The sequence below is a fragment of the Rhamphochromis sp. 'chilingali' genome (assembly GCF_963969265.1).
Source record: "Rhamphochromis sp. 'chilingali' genome assembly, chromosome: 12".
Taxonomy (NCBI): Eukaryota; Metazoa; Chordata; class Actinopteri; order Cichliformes; family Cichlidae; genus Rhamphochromis; species Rhamphochromis sp. 'chilingali'.
The window spans coordinates 37,174,854-37,197,756 of NC_137939.1; the positions used below are offsets into that span (position 1 = coordinate 37,174,854).

Here is a 22,903-nt window from a genome sequence, read left to right on the forward strand (position 1 = left end):
GAATGTAAAACACAAAGACTGTTGGTACGGAAAAACTTTATTTAAACATGTGACAGACAGGGACGGGGGATCAGAGAAGCTAGAAGGCTTCGTGTTTCAGATGGAAACGGCGCCTGCAGACCGGCGAGGACGTAACGTTCACATGTCAAACAAAAGTTTTACTATGTGAGGTCAAAGGTCACGAAATCAGACATTCCCCAGATTTGCAGGCTTTGTTTTTTGTCTGCTCTACCTGAGGATGTTGCTCGTGTTCAGACTGTATATCAAAGATGGACTGAGCGGGCGGGGACTCTGATTGGACAGAAGTCTACGAGCCTCTGCCGAGCTGATCTGAGTGCAGCGATTGGTGTTTGGTCTCAGGTCCGACTGAATCAAAGGATCACCGTTGAGATTACCGGCGGCTGCGTCCATCTTCCACGTACAGTCTGTGCTCACTGATCAGCGTTTAGAGTCGGTGTCTGCAGCAGACGCACGATTACGCGACGGTTTGCTGGATGATTTAGAAGAAACATGCAAAGATGGTCGAACTTGGCTTTACCGTGCTGCTCGATGACATCGTCGTTCCGTCTCTGCAGCACCAAACAAACGGGGGAAAATATAAAATACACATTTCTTAAAAAATAAATACTCGTATAGATATCTTAACTTAGCTACAGTAATGTGACGCCCACCACCGGTGCTGATGTGTACTCAGGGAGTGTGAAGGTAAGATATGAGGGGGTGGGGTTAAACATGTGGGCAGCCGCGCGTTCCCACGGCGCCGTGCACAGCGAGCGGCTTTGACAGCGGCGCCGCTCTGTTGTTGATGCTCGCCCGGCGGACGCAGCCGTGGAAGGACGCCAGCCCAGGGGGTAGACCAGGTACAGTGATGCCACCTAGTGGACAGAGAGAGGAGTGACGCGTTAATGAGGCGCTGCACTGACAACGTGTGCGACTGTATCCCTGTTATGCAGTAATGAGTAGTGTGACTAATCAAGCATGTTTGAGTAAAGACGTTAAACGCAGACGGGAGGCGACAGATTTGATTAAAATCTGATAAGTGATCAAAGAAACTGGTCACACGGACAAAGTGGCAAGGATGTCAGGAATGTGGGAACAGGAAACGGCTGCATTTAGGTGGTGGAGATCTTCGTGATCCTCACAGAGGCCAGTCTGCATCACTGAGGTGGTCTGTGAACGCCGTGCACTCACCTGGCACGCCTCCGAGGTAGACCGCCTCCTTGGGCCCCGTGGAGCGGCCCTTTTTGGGGCCGACAGCACGCTCGCTGGCTCCGTCCACGTGCAGCTGCAGGACGTTGTTCTTCTTCACCACTGCAGAGACATTTCAGCATTAGAGCGGTACAGCGACAGGGGAGTGCACGGAGCACGCGTCTGAGGACGAAACTCACCTGAGATGGAGTGCCAGCGGCCGTCGCACAGCGGCTCTTCGGGAATGAACGATGCAGAGGTCTCACCTTTCCCGCCGTTCACCGAAACGGTCACCTGACACACACACGCAGTGCTGATGAACTCAAGTTTAGAGATTCGCTCAGAGGAGGCTTCAGTGGTCCAAGCAGGAGGTGACGCCTCTGAGTCACATCAGAGGAAGGACCGCACGCCACAACCACCAGCCCCATTTCTAACCCAGTAAAGTCACGTGTGTCATTTCTGATGCATGACCCCCCCCCCCACACACACACACACAGAAAGCCTACACAAATTCCACAATAGATGTTTAACATATAAAAATCGCTAAAAATGCAGCATGTAGCAAATATGACACACATTAAACATTTATGTCCTAATGATTATTTATTTTTGCTTTAATTTGTTTTTAATTGTAAAAGTTGAAGAAAGGCAGTAAATCGCAGTAATGCCATATCGTGAGCAAAGTATTGTGATAATATCGTCCTCTGAAATGATTATTGGTGAGTTATTGGTGACTATTTTCCGATGAAGATATGACCGAGTAATTCATTATTATCAGGAAGTCCTAAAAACTCCCTGAAAAGCCTTCAGTTAATCCAAAATGCTGCAGCAAGAGTCCTGACAGGGACTAGAAAGAGAGCAGATTTCTCCTGTTTTGGCTTCCTGTTAAATCCAGAATTCAAAATCCTGCTCCTCACATACAAGGCAGGGCTGTACCGCATCGATTAACACCGCAGTTTTACATTTTTTGGGGGGGAAGTTGCAGTCCATACAGACAATATTCATTTCTAAATTATTAACTAACAATCTTGTGCTTAAAGCGCTTTCTCAATATTGTAGATTGTAGATGTTAAAATTAATCATGACCTCGGCCTCCTCTGACGACCTGTTTGCTGTTGCCTGCTGCTGAAAGGCAGCGGGCAGAGGGGACACTTGGGCAGAGGGGACACTTGGGCAGAGGGGACACTTGGGCAGAGGGGACACTTGGGCAGTGCATTTGTTGCAGCATATAATGTGTTTTCTGGATACACTGCTGCTTTTTCAGCATTCAAAGATTGATGGCTCCGTGTCAGAGCTGGCTATGAACTTCAGACAGATCAGGCCTTAACTTAACAAAAAAGTCATCAATCGTTCTTTTCATCTTTTCTCATTACCCACAGCTACATCCACTCTGTGGGGCCTAGGCTGCTCACCAGGGCTGGGCATCATCACTGATTTCTATAATCATTCGATTCCAGCTCTCAAAGTCCTGATTCGATTCGCAGCCGAGTGTGAAGCAGCAGGAATGAGGATCAGCACCTCCAAATCTGAGATGAGTTCTGGGATGAGTTCCTGCCCCAAGTGGAGGAGTTCAAGTATCTCGGGGTCTTGTTCGCGAGTGATGGGAGAAGGGAGCCGGAGATCGACAGACAGATTGGGGCTGCAGCTGCAGTAATGCGGACGCTGCACCGGTCCGTCGTGGTGAAGAGGGAGCTGAGTGTAAAAGCCGGTCGATCTACGGCCCTACCCTCACCTATGGCCACGAGCTGTGGGTAGTGACTGAAAGAACGAGATCGCGGATACAAGCGGCAGAAATGAGCTTCCTCCGAAGGGTGGCTGGCCTCTCCCTTAGAGATAGGGTGAGAAGTTCGGCCATCCGGGAGGGGCTCAGAGTAGAGCAGCTGCTGCTCCACATCGAAAGGAGCCAGCTGAGGTGGTTCGGGCATCTGACAAGGATGCCCCCTGGGCGCCTCCTGGGTGAGGTGTTCCAGGCATGTCCCACCGGGAGGAGGCCCCGGGGCAGACCCAGGACACGCTGGAGAGATTATATCTCTCGGCTGGCCTGGGAACGCCTTGGTGTTCCCCCGGATAAGCTGGAGGAGGTGGCTGGGGAGAGGGAGGTCTGGGCCTCTTTGCTTAGGCTGCTGCCCCCACGACCCGGCCCCGGACAAAGCGGAAGAAGATGGATGGATGGATGGAAGCAAAACAGCAAAAGTCAGAGGGAATTCATGACGCATTGATCAAATGTGAAGCGTAGTCTGCTGCTTCTTTTGCTGCTGGCTCGGTGAATTTTGGTTGGAGAGACAAAACCTGCAGCTCAGAATCAGTGACGTAAACAGAGCGGACCGGACGCATCAGAATCGCTGAGCTCCGACAGCGTGTCCGTCTACGGGCCGTCGGGGCTGAAAGACAAAGCTGATTCTGACGCGTTGGGTCTGCTCTGCGTTTACGTCTTTGTGTGGAGTCCGTGTACCTGCTCTCATTTGCTGTTTGGTGGTTGTTGAAATAGTTTTGTGAGCTTTAATCTGAGAATCTGGCGTTTCTGGCAAAACACAGTTATATTTAAAAGTCAATTCAGGATTTAATGAATCAATATCGCTTTATTCAAGCTACTCACCTCCCACTTCCACTTTCAACTGGACCACAGCCAATCAGAGAAGTCCCGCCCCTGACTATATCTGATTGGTTTAGCCCACGATAGGGACATAATGTGTGTCTGTTGTTGACCACACGGAGAGTTGCAGAGATTTTTTTTTTTTTTTTTGTTACCCGAACAGTTGGTCGCACCACTGAAAAATTTGGTTGCCTTTGCGACCAAATCTTTCGCACTCTAGAGCCCTGCAAGGTCTTAAATAATCAGGCCCCATCTTATCTCAATGACCTTGTAGTACCATATCAGCCTATTAGAGCACTTCGCTCTCGCTCTGCAGGCCTACTTGTTGTTCCTAGAGTATTTAAAAGTAGAATGGGAGGCAGAGCCTTCAGTTTTCAGGCCCCTCTTCTGTGGAACCAGCTTCCAGTTTGGATTCAGGAGACAGACACTATCTCTACTTTCAAGATCAGGCTTCAAACTTTCCTTTTTGCTAAAGCATATAGTTAGGGCTGGACCAGGTGACCCTGAATCCTCCCTTAGTTATGCTGCAATAGACGTAGGCTGCCGGGGATTCCCATGATGCATTGAGTTTTTCCTTTCCAGTCACCTTTCTCACTCACTATGTATTAACAGACCTCTCTGCATTGAATCATATCTGTTATTAACCTCTGTCTCTCTTCCACAGCATGTCTTTATCCTGTCTTCCTTCTCTCACCCCAACCAATCACAGCAGATGGCCCCGCCCCTCCCTGAACCGGAGGTTTCTTCCTGTTAAAAGGGAGTTTTTCCTTCCCACTGTTGCCAAAGTGCTTGCTCATAGGGGCTCATATGATTGTTGGGGTTTTCTCTGTATGTATTATTGTAGGGTCTACCTTACAATATAAAGAGCCCTGAGGCGACTGTTGTTGTGATTTGGCGCTGTGTAAATAAAACTGAACTGATTTGAGTGGGAGTGGGGAACAGTGGGGCACTGCAAACTGAGGATACCTGCAGCTCTAAGCTGATGTTCAGGTCTTATTTAGAGGTCTGGCTGTTACACGCTGACTCCTTTATGTCGTCTTTTCAGAGGAAACTGAGTCATTTATTTAAGTTATGATATAAAAACATTCAGAAATAAAAATATTTGACATCACAAATTTAAAACCTGAAAAACAGCAAGTAGACCACGTTCAGGAGAAACGCTGCCCGAGTCTCACCTTTCCTTGGATGAGAATTAAGCTCAGGTGGTGGTCAGACGATGTCCCAGCATGCAACAGCAGCCCAGAGTCCACGATGGGTCGAACTTCGAGCTGGATCTCCAGATCCCGACTCAGAGTCAAGGACTCATCTGCAGGGAGGGACAGAGGCGCCGCTCAGACATGACGACCCAATGTGGCCAACACGTGCACAGAAACGAATGGTACGTACCGATCATGATGTGTCCTCCCCGTCCAGAAAAGTAGGCTCCGGGCTGCAGAGGGGTCGCGAAGCAGGGCACTGTCCCCTGGCTGTGAGCGGGGTCTCCTGCAGGGGCTCCGTTCAGCATCAGATCCCGGATGCACCCCACAAACCCGGAAGAACCCTGACCCTGAGGTTAAGAAAGAGCAGAGCTTCAGTACCCAGCGTGAAGAAGAGCAGAAAGGCGCGACCTTCACTGCACAGAGGTGTCAGCCTGAGCGTGGAACCAGCAGGAGAAACGCTTACCGCCACAGAGGCAGGGACTCCTCCTGCGTATAACGGTGCGGTGAGACGAGTCCGGTCTCGTCCAGATATCCTGTTGGACTGAACACTGATACCGTCCACAATCAGACTCATCTTCTGCCCTTCAAGCTTTATGAACACCTGCAGGGACACGGAGCAATCAGGTTACATCATTCAGGTAAACTCAGGTGGGTCTGAGACACAAACACAGCTGGTAGCAAAAAACGTTAGCTCAACGCTAACACGCTAACCAAAACGTGGTTTTAGTGTCAGGGTTACAGTTAGGTTATGGTTAGGATTGGGCTGAGGGTTAGGCATCCATTTTTGATGGGTAAGCAGCTAGGGAAAGCATTATGTCAATGAGATGTCCTCACTAAGTTATGAAAACAAGTATGTGCGTTCGTGTGCATGTGTTTGTGTTTTTGTGCTTGCTCACCGTGTGCCACTGGTCGTCGTTGTACTTCCTGTAGCTGCGTAGGTTAAACTTCTTCCCAAACTGAAGCAGCAGGTGGCCGTTTGAGACTGTGAGCGTCATCACGCCTCCTCCTCGCTGCCTGCTGGTGGCGCTCAGCACCAGCCCGTCAGATGAGTTGATCCTCAACAGCATGGAGATGTGAGGCCTGCAGACAGAGAAACACGAGTATCTGAGCTGTAGTTTGGTCCTTGAATACGAGGGGGCGGAGTCTGTTTAGCAGCTTGTGTCTGTGTAGGTTCTCAGTCATCCAGATGATGGCATGCAAGGAGCTTAGAAAGAAAGGGACTGGATCTCTTAAAGTTTCTTTCACACTCACGTGGAGCCGAACGAACTGGGCAGGATGTCGTATCTCTGGAAGCTGTGGGTGGAGCCACTGAAGTGCGTCGCTCCCCTCTCGTGGTGTGACACCTCACCCTGACACGAGTCCCTAGTGTTACGACTGCGAGATCCTGACGGCTTCTTCAGCTTCCCCTAAGAGAGAAAACCTTGAATTTATCACAGTCACGTCTTATTGTTGTTGCTGTGTGTACCTTCACTTGTTGCTGTTGTGTGTACCTTCACTTGTTGCTGTGTGTACCTTCACTCGTTGCTGTGTGTGTACCTTCACTCGTTGCTGTGTGTGTACCTTCACTCGTTGCTGTGTGTACCTTCACTCGTTGCTGTGTGTACCTTCACTTGTTGCTGTGTGTACCTTCACTCGTTGCTGTGTGTACCTTCACTCGTTGCTGTGTGTACCTTCACTCGTTGCTGTGTGTACCTTCACTTGCTGCTGTGTGTGTACCTTCACTCGTTGCTGTGTGTACCTTCACTCGTTGCTGTGTGTACCTTCACTCGTTGCTGTGTGTACCTTCACTTGCTGCTGTGTGTACCTTCACTTGCTGCTGTGTGTGTACCTTCACTCGTTGCTGTGTGTACCTTCACTTGCTGCTGTGTGTACCTTCACTCGTTGCTGTGTGTACCTTCACTCGTTGCTGTGTGTACCTTCACTCGTTGCTGTGTGTGTACCTTCACTTGTTGCTGTGTGTGTACCTTCACTCGTTGCTGTGTGTACCTTCACTCGTTGCTTTGTGTGTACCTTCACTCATTGCTGTGTGTGTACCTTCACTTGTTGCTGTGTGTGTACCTTCACTCGTTGCTGTGTGTACCTTCACTTGCTGTTGTGTGTACCTTCACTTGTTGCTGTGTGTGTACCTTCACTTGTTGCTGTGTGTACCTTCACTTGTTGCTGTGTGTGTACCTTCACTCGTTGCTGTGTGTACCTTCACTTGTTGCTGTGTGTGTACCTTCACTTGTTGCTGTGTGTACCTTCACTTGTTGCTGTGTGTGTACCTTCACTCGTTGCTGTGTGTACCTTCACTCGTTGCTGTGTGTGTACCTTCACTTGTTGCTGTGTGTGTACCTTCACTTGTTGCTTTGTGTGTACCTTCACTCGTTGCTTTGTGTGTACCTTCACTTGTTGCTGTGTGTGTACCTTCACTTGCTGCTGTGTGTGTACCTTCACTCGTTGCTGTGTGTACCTTCACTCGTTGCTTTGTGTGTACCTTCACTTGTTGCTGTGTGTGTACCTTCACTTGCTGCTGTGTGTACCTTCACTCGTTGCTGTGTGTACCTTCACTCGTTGCTTTGTGTGTACCTTCACTTGTTGCTGTGTGTGTACCTTCACTTGTTGCTGTGTGTGTACCTTCACTTGTTGCTGTGTGTGTACCTTCACTTGTTGCTGTGTGTGTACCTTCACTTGTTGCTGTGTGTGTACCTTCACTTGCTGCTGTGTGTACCTTCACTCGTTGCTGTGTGTACCTTCACTCGTTGCTTTGTGTGTACCTTCACTTGTTGCTGTGTGTGTACCTTCACTCGTTGCTGTGTGTACCTTCACTTGTTGCTGTGTGTGTACCTTCACTTGTTGCTGTGTGTGTACCTTCACTTGCTGTGTGTGTACCTTCACTTGTTGCTGTGTGTACCTTCACTTGCTGTTGTGTGTACCTTCACTTGTTGCTGTGTGTGTACCTTCACTTGTTGCTGTTGTGTGTACCTTCACTTGTTGCTGTGTGTACCTTGCGCTTGTTGTTCTGTTTTGGTTGAGCAGCAATGATCTGCTGAGGCTGTTTAGCAGCAGGACACTTCATAGAAACATCTACATTGTTGGTGGCTTTCAGCAGGTCCAGAACCTCCTGCGTTTCCCTGCAGATGGCAAACAAACACATTACAATCCAAGCTGAACTCACACAACAGCTTTAATCGTTTCAGTCATTTCACACAGGCTGATGAGTCAATCTATGAAGGCAGCTCATGAAAGTCATTTTTAACTAACCTCTCGATGAAAACATTAGTAATGCATCCAACCAGGTTGTTCGGGCCTTCGGGCATTCCTCCCAGGAAGGTGTTTCCCATTGTGGACAAGACAGTTTTCATTGTTGGGTTCACTGTGGTCTGAGTCGATGTCTCCAGCACGTCATCCACGTACAGACGTATCCTGAGAAACGAGCAGAGAGGTCAAATGACACTCGGAACGCTGCTTCCTGTGGATGCGAGGAAAATGTAACCGCTGCCATCCTACCCGGTCACATTGTTGTATATGGTGACATAATGACTGATGTCATCGTTGTACGTCTTCTGCGTTTTAATCGCCTTGTTGCCAGCTTGCACCACAATGTGGCCTTTCTGCAAAAACACCTGACAGACGTCCTCCTGTGGCCACAGAAAATCACAAGAGTTTGAAACAAGGAAGAAGTCAGCACATCATAGATCCAACAGATCAGGACAGAAGAAGAATACGGGAAACAGACAGCTGAGAGGCAACGGTCAACAGGAAGTGGTTGAGGGTTTCCTCTGACCTGGTTTTTGTGGAAGAACATGAGTCCATCGGTCGTCTCAGTTCTGAAGCCAAGGCCGGCAAAGAAGTTGTTCATGATACTAGAAGCATCCATCACATTAAAGTTCAGGTAGCTCTGACCTGGGAAATAACCCTCACGAGCCAACTGCACATGCGCGCGCGCGCGCACACACACACACACACACACACACCATGAAAAACCTGCATCCACTCCTTTTTGTTACACGCTGATGGGTTCAGTGTGTCCTCCTACCAGCAGTTTGTCATGGCAGCCAAAGCTGACCCCATAGGTCTCCACATTCTTCAGGCTGATATACTGTTGTTTTTCCTTCACGTTCCTGATACAGGCCTTCACAGAGCCCGTCTTAGAAAACTTGTCCTTTAACCTGAGTTGAGACAAACACAATGAACTCAGTGTTAGTGACCCAGACCGGATCCCTGATAATAACTTATCCAATTAGAAACTAGAAGTTCACAACATGTTAAATCACGTTAGAAAACACTTCCTACAGGTTTGTGTCCACTATTTAAAATACTACTTTTACCAGCTAGCTGCTAACCTAAATCTGCTGTCTGATGCTGACCAAGTAACTATCAGCATCTTTATGCTTAAAATCTCTGTAGCTGCCTGGACAGTACTCAGTGAGACCAGCAAACCCAGAAGACTTCAAATTAAATCAAAAGAAAAGTCCCAAGACATTACGAAGGGCAGTAATAACAGGACTCGTGCAAATCTGGAAAATAAGCTAAACAAAGGCACAGTTTGAAAGTTCACAGGCCTCCTGTCGACATAAACATGCATTAAAACATATGAGACAGCCCCAAAGCACAAGACTTAGTGGCGAGGTAACGAGATGAATTATTAGAGCTACTCTCAGCGGCTTCCTTGGAACAAGGCTCGGGTTTACTGTCAAATGGGACAGCAAATGTTCAATAGAATAAATAGTAAATACGTGGAATAAGTAAGTAAGTGTCTCACACATCCTTTTCCATGTTTAATTAAAATTAATAATTTATTGTTTTCCATCCATCCATCCATCCATTCGCTTATCCTTTTCAGGGTCGCTGGGGGCGCTGGAGCCTATCCCAGCTGTCATAGGGCGAGAGGCGGGGTACACCCTGGACAGGTCGCTAGTCTGTCGCAGGGCCAACACACAGAGACAGACAACCATTCACACCTAGTGGCAATTTGGATTATCCAATTAACCTATCCCCACAAGCTGCATGTCTTTGGACGGTGGGAGGAACCCACGCGAACACAGGGAGAACATGCAAACTCCACACAGAAAGACCCCGGCCTGATGGTGGAATTGAACTCAGGACCTTCTTGCTGTGCAGCAACAGTGCTAACCACCGTGCCACCGTGCTGCCGATTTGTTTTAATTCAAAAGCCTTTACATTTTTCATATTGTATATTTCATTTATAATGTTAAAAAACAGGAGTTAGATTTGCCCATCCTCCGCTCCAATCTTTAATCATTGACATGACAACAATTCTAGAGGGCAACATACAAATGTCAGTAGGGCCTGTGCCACCCCAGATGCCCCCTTTAGCCCTGCCCCTGTGCCTCTTTTCCACTCATGCAGTTCCAGACTCGCTAACGTTAGCTTAGAAATGGAGCAATAAGAAACTTAGTGCACGTACATCTCCGGCATCTTGTCCTCTGGCACTCCACCCAGGTAACAGCTGTTGTCAAATTGAGGGATGCCTTTTATGTTAGTCCTGATGGCATCGTTTTGGTTGTTCTTCACCATAAGTAGTTCATTCCAGATGATGAGAAACAGCTATATGGGAAAAAATGCAGCACGTCACAAACAAGTACACAATACTGACCACTAAAAGGAGCAATCAGAGTGATCGGCATGCTTTCAAAGTAGGAACATGAAAAACCACGCAGAGGGACTCACACTGTTGGGCTCGCCGTTGCTCATCTGCAAGAGCTCAGGCGGAGCCACGGGCTCGACGTCCACCAGAGAACCGTTAATATTATAGAAGAGCTTGACCTGGCCACGAAGCACCGCCACACACACAAACTGATTTTGCTGCACAGCAGACAGAAAAGAAATCCAGTTACAGAGGAAAATATACAGATATGTGTGTAATAAGTACAGTGGGAACCAGAGCCGGACATTTGATGGCCATGACCCCGGTCCAGGAGGTCGACCCTTCCACTAACGGGAAGGTTGGCTGCTATGGTGCAGCTATCAGAGCCTGAATGTTAAAGTGCTGCTGCGCATGAGGCTTGTTCAGAGCTAATGAAGTACAAATACTTCTTTACTGTATTTGAGTAAAGAAGTTGAATCAGTGTATTTTTATACACAAGTACCTGTACTTCAGTAGAAGGACAGGACATCTGCACTTTTGCAGCTCGGGCCTGTTGTATAAAGCGCTCTGAGTGCTTGAGTAGAAAAGTTCATTCTTCCAGTTACCCTGTATAAGAAGTAACTCAAGCTTCTTCTGACGGCTCCGTATTTGCACGAGTGTCACCACAACAAACAGAGAATAACAGAAGTGATGATGACCAGGGAAGAAGTGCAAAACCTGCAAATGTGAATCCAATATGTCAGGTTATTAGAAGAAAACCTAGAACACGAGTGTGGAAATGAGGCAGCTTTGTGTGCTGCACGCACCGACTGGACTCCAGGGTCAATAAAGCCTGATAATAAGTCATGTGGGCGTAGCAAGGTCACCTGATTACTCTGTGAACTCTCTTTATGCTGTGCATGTGATCTGTTTGTTCGGTGTATGTAAATATGTATATGTACTGTTCTCTTTAGTTCTTACAGGAGGAACACTGTCATGTCATTGTAGGTACAATGACGATAAACCCATTCTATTCTATTCTATTCTATTCTATTCTATTCTGTGTTACGGCCTTCAGCATTTTTGCTATGAACTGTAGGGGATTGTGTGTAAAGAGCGCCCACTGCTGTGAATAAGGAAGTGCAACTAGCATCTTCTTTCATTATAATAGGGGCGGGGCTTACAAGGACAGGTGAGCAGCCCTCTGAGGGTCTGTGAGCGTATAAGCAGCGTTACCTCATTCTGCATCATCAGCAGGATCCCGTTCTGCGACTGCAGTTTGATTTCCTGTTGCACGAAGTAACCTTTTCCTGACTGAGAAAAATTAAACTTTGCATAGCCGGTCCCATCAAAGTACGCTCCATCACTGACATAGGGCTCAGAGGTGGCTCTTGTCCTGTTTGTTAAACACACACACATATTTAAGAGACAAAGTTAGGAGTTGACACACACCAGAGTATCTCAGAAAATAACAAAATGATGAAAACTTTCTTTTTTTGTAAAGTCATCATTTAATAAGTGATGAACGTTCATCCACTCATCTGTGAGCCAAGGGCGTAGATTTGGCATGGACGGAAGGGACATGTCCCCACCAATATTCAGCGATTATAGAATTGTCCCCACCAATAATTTGATCTCTTCGAGTAAAGAAAAACAAGAAAAAAAACGATCTGTCAGCGTCTCATTCACCCAGCAGAGCAGAAAGAGTTAAATTACGTTCTCTACTGGAGTCCTACATCATGTGACAAATATGGCCAATGTGATTGGCTGAGCCTTTCAGGGAGCTCTGTTTAGTTTCAGCAGCGGTAAACCTGCGCTGCAAGGAGGAGAGGAGGACGGCAGCAAAGAGGAAGAAGCTGGATGTAAGAAAGTGTTTTTCAAAGAAACCTGTCAGTCACTTAAAGCCAAGCTCACTCATAAAATGTGTCACAATAACGTTACAGGCTATGCCAGGCTTTGGCCCACATCAGTCTAAAACTGTATGTAACCATGAATAACGTGTTTTGGAAACTACCTGCACAGCAGGCAGCACTATTAGTTCTCTCAGTCTCAGAGCAGCGTTTCTAATTTTGATTGAAACTGTCAGAGGAAACGGAGCCTCGAGCAGCCAGGATATTAGTTTACAGAGGCTGTTAGAATTATATGTCTAACGTTAACATGTTGGTGACACAATAATTTCATCCTAATCGCACTGACGTATTCATAGGGTTCATTTTTGAGACAAAATGTCATGAGGTCGTCATGATTTTGCAAATATTCCACCTGGTAGTGCAGTTTGCACAGTTTTAAAATGCACTCAGCCTACAAACATTACTGACGAGTCAAGATCTGCACAAAGTGACAGAAACACTGAAGCAGCTCCACGTTTTATTCTTATTGTCATGTATGTCCTGTTTGTCAGGTGACAGAAGAACCAACACAAAGCTCAGAGAGTAATGGTGACACAAGATCACAGGTGAAATGATGACTTGTTGGTTCATGACTGTATTTGAAGCTCATGTGTGACTGCATGTATGTGGAGTGTCTCACTGTCATTCATCAGCTGACAGAGGCAGCTCTGCCATGTTGTAGCTCAGAGGTGAAGAGGCGAGCTCACAGGTGACTGATGAGTTGGTGCTACAGATTAACTAGTATTTATTATCATGACAGTTGTTAGGCTGCTGATGTAAATTGTTTCATTAGTGTATATTTGACAAAGAGTCTGAATTGACATGTCTCACTTTTATATGGCACAAATCAATGTGTTATTTTATCAGGTGGAAATATATCCTAGTGCAGTCAAAGGGGAGGAGCCAGGGCCAAAGATGAGGCACATCACGCACAGAATAATAATTTAATCTGAGGATAAAACGCAGGTACTGAGGCTGAAAGAAGCTTCAGTGCTCTCAGAAGACTAAAAACAGGGCTAAGGTCAACAATGACTCAAATGGGATTAAACAATGCTGCTGTGTGTCCACCAGGACAGACTGGACAGTATAGATGTAAAACAAACATGCCAGCAGTTTATCTCAGCTAACGAGAGGAGCAGGCCTGTGTTTGGCTGCTTCACATAGTGAACGTTGAGTTGTTGTGTGGGACACCAGTAGTATTAATGTCAGTTGCTGTAACAGTAGCTCATGCTTAGAATAGAAAATCCCAGCTCACTGATCTGATCGGGCAGTAGAGCCTAAACTGTTGCATAATGTTGCTGAGAGATCTTTGACTCTGAGGTCATCTTAGACGAGTAGTTTTATGGACAAAACCCAGCAGGTCACTCAGTGTTCCCTTAGTGCTGATGTGTCAGAGATGTTGGTGTAACTGAAGTAATGCTGTTAAGTCCTTAAAGTCATATTCTTTTATTGTTCTTTTATTTGAAGCTATTTTTATTTTTGTATGATACCTGATTTATATGGATTATGGCTGAAGTAAACTAAAGCCTGAAATACTTAGTCATTTGTTTAATAATTCAACTATGAATTGTGATTTTAAACGGTTTAAAAGCACGTAGAATAGCACATGTAGGCAAGTATATTTCTCCTCTTTTTATTAAGAAGCAAAAACAAAAAGGAAAAACAAAGAAACAGGGCAGGGTTCGGTGGTTGAATCATCCGTCCCCACCAACGCCAAAACCAAATCCACGCCCTTGCTGTGAGCGTCAGTGTTCAGCTATAAGCTTAAATTCAACAGAAAGAACACAAACGTTTGCATTTACACAATGATACTGAAATGAGATGCAGGAACAGCAGACGGACCTGGCACACGGTATGTCCACCGTGGTGTTGAGATTGAAGACGTCCACAAAGCTGTAGAGACTGATCACCTCCTCGTTCAGATAGTCCAGCTCAATGCAGCCCTTAAAGTTGGGCAGGGCGAGCACTTTAGGTGGCTAAAGACAAAAACACCAGAGAAAGTGGAAACTCTTCATTATTCCTGTGGTCGAGGCACTAATGTGTAAACATCAACGAGCCTGCGTACCAACACAGGCGTTCTCAGTTATTCTCACTCTGGCTCCACCTGCTCAGTTTTATTGTACTGACTAAAATAAGCGTAACATGCGGAAACGCTCTGTAACTGGTGGGTTTACAGCTCTTCCAGTACGTACTGTGAAAGTATTCGGATATCCTCCCACATAGAAGACGGTGTCATTGGCCGAGAGTTTGAGGAGCCCCTGATCTCCTTCAGCCTTCTCAGAGTATTTGCTGGTTGAGGTGTCCACAGATACGGACATCAGACCGTGCTGCAGCATCCTACGCGCACCAACACCGGAGCAGATCAATGCTACAACTCCTGCACACAGCTAGCATAAACATTCATGTTTAATCGAATGACACCGTGTTGTGTTACATCGTGCGCTTCACCTCTCCAGGGAGACGGTGCTGAATCTTCCTTTGGACTGGATGTCGTTTTTCATCTTCACAACTGCAGTTTCTCCTCCAACGTTAAAGTACCAGTGCAGCCGTTTCCCCACCAACGCCATGCCCAGGAACTCCTGACCCGGCTGCAAACCCCAAACACAGATTTAAAATACACGACATCTCCGATGTTCACGAGTCCTAAATTTATCCCAGTTAATAAAGACACACCCCGACGAGGACTGACAGACTTGACGAGCGACATGAAGTCCAATCTGTCCTCACACTTACGTTTTTGTTGCCGAGGTAAAACACAAACTGACTGTTGGAAGGATCCTGTCGCCGCGTCCGCACTGCGTCCGGCAGCTTGATGTGGAGCTTCATGGATGTGTAAGCAGCCAGGTCAGCCAGGTTAGGCGGCGTACGCACCTGAACGCCTGATCTCCCATTGAACTTCATGGATACGCTCACCTGGATGGGGAAGGAGGAAAAGAACTCGTAATGGACGTCAGGACAGGTCCGCTCCCCTCTCAGTATAAATGGAATCCGTCTCCACCTTCAGGTTTCTGGGAACCCACATCTCCACTGATCTCACCTGGACCCACAACGCCATCGCCCTGGTAACGAAGGTCGAGCAGCGGCTGCACTTCCTCCGTGTCCCGCTGCTGGCCTTCTCCCACTCCTCAGTCTCCCACACCTCCAGACTCACTAACAGCTTCCTCCCCCACAGCCAATCAGACTGTTAACAAACACTGGCCCCGCCCCCACACCCCACCCCTACACACCGACCTCACCAATCTGAGCCATGGTCTGAGTAACCCTTATCCCTCAGCCCACTCACACTCGGTCCTTTCCACTGCCTCCGATCACTTTGCCAGTATTTTGTTCTCCAATGTGTCTGTGTATGATTTTGTGTATATTTCTCTGTTGTCTATGATTTATATTTTATTAGGACCCACAATTTAGCTGTACATGTACAATGACGATAAAAGACTATTAGAATGACGTAATTTCCTTAGGGATTAATAAAGTAATCTGATTGTGATAAGGACCTCTGATGGAAACACCTAGCACTGACCTCCAGGACTAAAAAATCAAATGAAAACCTGCAGTTCCTCTGACGTCCAGCAGAGGCAGCAGTGAGTCATTCCCATGTCAAAATTTTACATTCGAAATAAACATGTTTACAGCCTCATACACAAACTGTTTGGCCTCTATAGACAGGTGGGTGCTGACACAGGTGGCTGTAGCTGCTAGCTGTCGGCTAGGCTAAACTGGACCTCTGGACCGTGTTGTTGGAGTCTTTCGGAGCATGTTTAATGACATCATGTGACCAATAACACGGCTGCTGTGAGGTCACTGCACTAACACAGCGCCCAACTCAGCACTATGAGCAGGTATCTGTGATAACCAAGCTAGCTAGCAATAGCATCCAAATATGGCCACATATTTGGCTCTGTCCATCTTTTTATACAGTCTGTGGGTGTACCTTGTTGGCAGTATTGCGCGCCTGCTCTATGAGCTGTCGGATGCGATTGATGTTCTCGGAGATGTTTGGCATCTGAACAGAGTAATTCTGCAGGTCGCCCAGCCTCTTCAAGAGTTCAGGAATAGCGTCACCCAGCCTGTGCACTGCAGACAGACAGACAGACATTTACAGCTCATGTCTCACCAGCGCCCCCTACGTGAGTGTTCAGGTAACATCCAGGCCTTTTTACCTGGTTGGAACACCTTTCAAAGGCAAACAAAATTAATGTCTGACACTCAATTTAAAAAATTACAATCTGAGATGTGCAGCTCAAACAGAACCACGGCCTAACCTTTGGAGGGCTCAGCGACCTGATGAATGATTAGAGACGAGTTTCATTTGTGGTTCCTGAATATTAGATGTCTGTCATTAGTCGCAGTTTTCAGTTTGACATGCTTTTATTTTGGTGGAGCTCATAAATAACCCCCAAACAGTTGTGGCAGGTGGCACCTTTGAACTGTTCCTGTAATTTGGTGTTATATACATAAAATCAAATTAAATAATTCATCATTTCTTTCAAACTGCTCATTTCTTCCTAAAGTCCTGAAATTCAAAGACATTCAGGTGAGTCGTGCTCTGGACAGTTCAGACGTTTGTGGAATTCGTCCGTCTTATTATTTTATATAATGTTAGTTCTTCGTTTGATTGTTTGAGTATGTTGGGTCTTCGTTGGTTCAGTCCCGAATTTTTCTTAGCTTTTCATATGCTCAAACATTATCTCTGTGTTTGGTTGCTTCCTGTTTTATTTTGAAAGACTCATGCTTTGTATTTGGATCTACTTCCTTTTGCCATTTGTATTTACTGTCTCTGGCTCGCTCCAGCTGTTTGGAATCTCTGTGATCAGTCGGATTTTGGATCGATTGTTTTGATTTATCAGGATTTAATCTCACTTTGACCTCAGTTTCTGCGTCTGCCTGTGCTCGGGTCTGAAATCTTTCGACCATCCCCACAGCGCATGGCAGCAAGCGTTTATCACTCACCGGTGTTGTTGGCGTCCATCAGGGCGGTGTTGATGTCCTCGCTCGTGGCGTTGGCGTCTCCGTAAGTGTGCTGCCATTCATCCAGCTTCTCTTTGATAGGACGCAGGGTGTCGTTGATGCCGGTGGCCGTCCTGTTTGCCTTAGCCGCTGTTTGCTTGGCTTCGTTGACCTGTGCACTGATGTCTGAGCAGCACAGAAGAAGAAGACGACAGGAAGCCGTGAGCGGTGAGGAGTCACGTGGGAAACCTTAAATACCCAAATTGTGTAAGCGCAACGTGTTTTAAACAGTCGTACTTTTGGTGGCGTTGAGGTTGCTCTGGAGCGCCTCCAGGTCCTCGGTCAGTTGAACCTGTTTGGTTTTGGCGTCCTGGAGCCGGCGCTGAGCATCTTCCAGTCGTGGCCTCAGAGCTGCAGCAGAAAAACGAAGGTGATGCAAACTGAAGATGAAAGGGTTCATTTATGAATCTCTGCAATCCAAACTGGGCTTACTGGTGTTCAGGTCATCATTCAGCTTCTCCACTTCATCCTTCAGATCCATGCTGTGGTTCTTCAGAGACTCCGCCTTCTGACCGAGGTTCTGGCCCTTCACGCTCTGAAAACAAGACCAACACACTTTCAGTTTCGGTTTTTAAAGTCACCTCAAAGGACAAACTTGTGATTTTGGTTTTTTTTTTACCTCTAATGTGCTGTTGGTAGCCTCGCTGGCCATCTTGGCGGCCTCCTCGGCCTGCTCGATGCTGACGACGATCTTGTTGTACGACTGCGTTACGTCTATGAATCCGTCCTTCTTTGTTTCTGCGATCAAACTGCAGACAGACGCACACAGCTTTTGGTTTGGTTTCATGAAGCACAAGAACTAAATGTCGTACACCTACCTGGACAGGTTCATGGCCAGGGCGCCGAGTAGCTCAGCGTGCTTCTCCGCCTTCTCCACCAGCGGGATTTTAGAGTTAGTCTGAGACACATTCTGAACCTTTTGGGCCAGCAGCATCCGGGCGCCATCCAACTGAGCTGCAAGGTGCTCGTACTCCTGAGGGAGAGAAAGAGCTGAAGGGGACGTAGCCTGGTCAAGGGGAGGTAAAGACCTAAAGAAGAAAGTTTTTGATCTTCAACAAGAATTCTGATTCTGAGCCTGCCAGAGCAACGAAACAGTCCGAGCTCCAGCCTCAGATCTGTGAGCTGTAACCAGCCATGGTTCACCATTAGCAGGTGTTAGCATGTGTTAGCACTGTTGGCAGGTGTTAGCAGGTGTTAGCACTGTTAGCAGGTGTTAGCACTGTTGGCAGGTGTTAGCATGTGTTAGCACTGTTAGTAGGTGTTAGCAGGTGTTAGCACTGTTAGCAGGTGTTAGCAGGTGTTAGCACTGTTAGCAGGTGTTAGCACTGTTAGTAGGTGTTAGCAGGTGTTAGCACTGTTAGCAGGTGTTAGCACTGTTAGCAGGTGTTAGCACTGTTAGTAGGTGTTAGCAGGTGTTAGCACTGTTAGCAGGTGTTAGCAGGTGTTAGCACTGTTAGCATGTGTTAGCACTGTTAGTAGGTGTTAGCAGGTGTTAGCACTGTTAGCAGGTGTTAGCACTGTTAGCAGGTGTTAGCACTGTTAGCAGGTGTTAGCAGGTGTTAGCACTGTTAGCAGGTGTTAGCAGGTGTTAGCACTGTTAGCATGTGTTAGCACTGTTAGTAGGTGTTAGCAGGTGTTAGCACTGTTAGCAGGTGTTAGCAGGTGTTAGCACTGTTAGCAGGTGTTAGCACTGTTAGTAGGTGTTAGCAGGTGTTAGCACTGTTAGCAGGTGTTAGCAGGTGTTAGCACTGTTAGCATGTGTTAGCACTGTTAGTAGGTGTTAGCAGGTGTTAGCACTGTTAGCAGGTGTTAGCAGGTGTTAGCACTGTTAGCATGTGTTAGCACTGTTAGTAGGTGTTAGCAGGTGTTAGCACTGTTAGCAGGTGTTAGCAGGTGTTAGCACTGTTAGCAGGTGTTAGCACTGTTAGCAGGTGTTAGCACTGTTAGTAGTTAGGACGTAGATTCCAGCAGACTGAGAACACTTTGAGGGCTGAATCACGGCTGTGCTGAAGATGAAGCGGCCCCTGTAAATCTGTGACGCATGCACACACAGACAAGTTTAATGTGTGACATTCAAACCTCTTTGGAGTTCTGCACCATGGACCACACGTCGTTGTTGACTTGATGAAGGTGATCTGCAGACACGTTCAGCTGTTTTCTCACCTCGGTTGACTTCATCTGCAGGTCCACCACCCTCCTCTGACAGACAGACAGACAGCGGTTAGTCATCACTTGGTGTTCTCCACGTTCTCCATGTTCCTTCCTCTGCTGCTCTTACGTTGTGGTCGTCCAGGCTTTTCTCGTTGGCGTTGTTGATCTCGGCAGCTCTCGCCGTGTTATTCACGGCCTCATTCAGGGCGTCTCGGAGGTCCATCGTGTCAGCGTGGAGGCGGGAGAGACGGTCACTGATGGATCGAGTTAGGTTGTCGTTTTCCTCGTGACGGTCCACCAGCTGCCTGCTGACCCGATCCAACACTACGAGAACACAAGACACAGACGGGCGGTCCTGTCAGCTCAAACACAAACCTGCTCATTAGCTTTTAAACGCTGAAGTGACATCAGCAGCGAGTCAGAGACATTTAATAAAACCATCAAACATCCAGATGTTGCAGCAGATACTTCATCCCTCGTTCTCGGGCAGGTGTGAGCTGGTTCACAGGTCCGACGAGCTGCTGGAAGTTTAACTCGTCGTCTGTGACCCTGATCTGATGTTCATGTCTTCTCAGAGCGCGTCTGGTTCCTCCTGACACTGTCGAATGTTTCATCCCGTTCTGCGAATTCTGCTTCATGCAGAGTTTGGGTAAGTTCGGTCTCTTCCTGTGTTAATGTCCTGGTTCTGTATTAGTTCTCTTGTTTATAGGGCTGCACGATTTTGCATAAAATGAGAATCACGATTTTTTGGCTTAGAATTGAGATCACGATTCTCTCACGATTCTCTTTTCCAGTATAAATATTTATTGCACTTATTAACTGCACATCAACTTCGTAACAGTTGAGACTGAACATAAAAACAATAAATAAACATAAAAACAACAAATGTCTCACGTTTTGCTGTTGTACTGCTTGAAATTCCGTCTCCACCGTTGCTCGACGCTGCGTGTACAGAGCAGGTAGTGCAACAATAGAAAAATAGTTGCGGGACGGCACTGTGTAGCGTTTGTCTAGGGTGTTGATCGTTTTCCTAAATCCCTCCTTTTGCACAGTGTTGATGGAGCCATATCTTTGGTCAGGTGATAAGTGATAGCCTCCGTAATGTCTTTGTGCCTGCGGGAGGTCGACGGGTATAGAGAAGCGCTGTATAAGGTTCCCGTTATTGATGTTTGGGTGGTTGACCGGGACGGATTTTCTCCTGTCACTTTCTCGTCATCCCTGACGTGCTCTCCGTTGTTGTTTCCCTGCTAATTTTAGCATCACACCTTCTGTATCACGTGGTATAAGGCTCCGCCCTTGTCATTTGTTGAGCAGGAAGAGTGAGCGCTTGTTTTCATGCAGATTACGTCCCGGATCAAAATGCGGTACAATCGTCGTCTTTTTTTTAAAAATCGTTGTCATTTGGAAATGAGATCGCACATAAGTATGAATCGAGATCGCGATTTTCTAACGATTAATCGTGCAGCCCTACTTTCCTGTTTTACTTTGAAGGTCGTCTCTCTCGTCAGATCGGTCTGTGGGTTAGACTGAGCGTGCTCATCACAGCTGATTAAAATGAATAAACTTACGTTTCTCAGCCTCTGCCTTCTCTTTGTCGGCCATCTTCTTCTGACCTGTGCAGCTCCTGTGCCTCATCTCCCTCAGCATGGCCTGCACCTCCCTCATCTTCCTCTCCCTCTCCTCGCCATCCTCCTCTGCCTCCGTCTCGTTTAGCGAAGAACTGTTCGACCTCAGCAGAAGTTCTGTGGACACACAAGCACAAGGGTCCAAGCATCGCTCTGCCTCCTGTCAGGTCTTCAGATTTGAAACTCTGTTCTCACGCCGTACCGTTTATATTGGCGCTCACGTTCCCGAGGAGGGACAACACATCCTCGGCCCGCCGGTACGTTCTGTTTGTGCCACTGTGTAGCTCGCCGACCCGGCTGGTCATTGCCGACGTCTGGAAAAAAAGACAGCTGTCAGATTTTATGTGTGTTAATGACGCACGTGTGATACAAACCTGTGTGCTCTTCTTCCTGCTGCCTGTAAAACGTCGACAGACAGTTTGAACAAACGGAAACCGAACTGGCGTCGAGGAATCGTCGCCGTGAGTCTGGAATGTTAGCGTTAGCCTACGGCCCGGTGACAGGTCTGCATCATGAAGTCAGGTTTTTCCCGATCACCCGTGAATGCACCACCGGAGACACAGCAGACCCCGCCCTCCTCGCTGCCCTGGCTCAGGATTAAAGCTCAGAGAAGAGCGGGCCTTTACAGGAGGCGCTCCCAAAGTGTGGATCTGGACCATCGGAACAATCGTGTGTGTGTGTGTGTGTGTGTGTGTGTGTGCGCGCGCTCCTCACTTTGTTCTGCAGCTCGTCGATGTCCTCACTGATGGTGCTGATTTCTGCCTCCAGCATGTCGGTGCGACTCAGGCTGTCTTGCAGTGTGTTGTTGTAGTCCTCAATGGCCCGCTGAATCATGGGAAAGTGAGTTTGATTAGTGCCCCTGCAGCACGGTGCTCGCAGCCTCAGGTGTGTGCTTGTGCGTGAACTCACAGCGGCGTCCTCCATGGACTTGTCGAGGCTTTGCAGCTGAGCCCGGGCCACGGAGCTGGCGTTCAGGCTCCTCAGCCGAGCCGACGCCGACAGGAAGTCGTCGTCGAGCCTCTCCAGATCCTCCAGCAGCACGACGACGCAGCTGTCGCACACTGAGAGAAAAACGCACACGCTGAGCTTCACCGGATTACAAACGCTGCAAAGAGCCTCTGAGTGTGTGAGACTCACGCTCGCAGTGGATGCCGTGCAGGTCCTCCGTCGGGACGCTGTACCTCTGCAAACAGACGTCACACTGTCGGCCCGTCATCCCGTCGGGACAGCGACACTCTCCTGTGCGCGGGTCGCAGTGTCCTCCTCTGCAGTCACACTCTGCAGGTGAGGGAGGGGCTTCAGGTTAAACACACCAACATGCAGCGCAGTGACTGATCAGGCCGCTGCAGCTGCCTCACACTGACAGACGTCATCTGTTATTGGTCAGATGATGTCATTAAAGGCCGTCAGAGCCTTTAATGACATCATCTGACCAATAACATGGCGGCATGGTGTTAGCAGGTATCTGTGTGTGTGTCACGCAGTAGATGTTCCTGTGCTAATCTACCTGAGCTCTTGCTTTCTAACAGTCACATGCACAGGGAGGCTTCAGAGAGCAGCTTGGGGTCAGTATCACGCCCAAGGATATTTGGCAACCAGACTGGAGCAGGTGGGGATCGGACCGCCAACCTTCCCGCCAACCTTCCTGCCAACCTTCCCGCCTACCCCTCTTTTGTGTGATG

At 47.7% G+C, this 22,903-nt stretch overlaps 1 protein-coding gene across 3 annotated transcripts in view; it reads right to left on the minus strand.

Moving 5' to 3' along the window:
* Nucleotides 1-19: 19 nt before the first annotated feature.
* The window catches only part of lama5 (laminin, alpha 5), a 74,440-nt gene continuing 51,556 nt past the window's right edge, over nt 20-22,903 (minus strand). For 2 of the 3 annotated variants that reach the window (XM_080899171.1, XM_080899170.1), the window contains exons 47-79: nt 22,359-22,499; nt 22,131-22,282; nt 21,936-22,046; nt 21,424-21,535; nt 21,165-21,338; nt 19,724-19,920; nt 19,525-19,644; nt 18,264-18,418; nt 18,065-18,194; nt 17,878-17,980; nt 17,683-17,796; nt 17,389-17,571; nt 16,370-16,512; nt 15,172-15,351; nt 14,887-15,026; nt 14,631-14,775; nt 14,281-14,414; nt 11,786-11,945; nt 10,654-10,788; nt 10,391-10,530; nt 8,999-9,131; nt 8,747-8,890; nt 8,470-8,600; nt 8,224-8,385; nt 7,967-8,093; nt 6,232-6,386; nt 5,877-6,060; nt 5,444-5,581; nt 5,168-5,327; nt 4,957-5,087; nt 1,389-1,482; nt 1,192-1,311; nt 20-875 (exon numbers count right to left, since the gene is read on the minus strand). In XM_080899171.1, coding sequence (XP_080755297.1) covers nt 727-875; nt 1,192-1,311; nt 1,389-1,482; nt 4,957-5,087; nt 5,168-5,327; nt 5,444-5,581; nt 5,877-6,060; nt 6,232-6,386; nt 7,967-8,093; nt 8,224-8,385; nt 8,470-8,600; nt 8,747-8,890; nt 8,999-9,131; nt 10,391-10,530; nt 10,654-10,788; nt 11,786-11,945; nt 14,281-14,414; nt 14,631-14,775; nt 14,887-15,026; nt 15,172-15,351; nt 16,370-16,512; nt 17,389-17,571; nt 17,683-17,796; nt 17,878-17,980; nt 18,065-18,194; nt 18,264-18,418; nt 19,525-19,644; nt 19,724-19,920; nt 21,165-21,338; nt 21,424-21,535; nt 21,936-22,046; nt 22,131-22,282; nt 22,359-22,499 — 4,697 coding nt within the window. In that variant the 3' untranslated portion in view covers nt 20-726. The remainder of the gene's footprint in view (nt 876-1,191; nt 1,312-1,388; nt 1,483-4,956; nt 5,088-5,167; nt 5,328-5,443; nt 5,582-5,876; nt 6,061-6,231; nt 6,387-7,966; nt 8,094-8,223; nt 8,386-8,469; nt 8,601-8,746; nt 8,891-8,998; nt 9,132-10,390; nt 10,531-10,653; nt 10,789-11,785; nt 11,946-14,280; nt 14,415-14,630; nt 14,776-14,886; nt 15,027-15,171; nt 15,352-16,369; nt 16,513-17,388; nt 17,572-17,682; nt 17,797-17,877; nt 17,981-18,064; nt 18,195-18,263; nt 18,419-19,524; nt 19,645-19,723; nt 19,921-21,164; nt 21,339-21,423; nt 21,536-21,935; nt 22,047-22,130; nt 22,283-22,358; nt 22,500-22,903) is intronic. The other variant, XR_013973681.1, reaches the window with a different exon arrangement.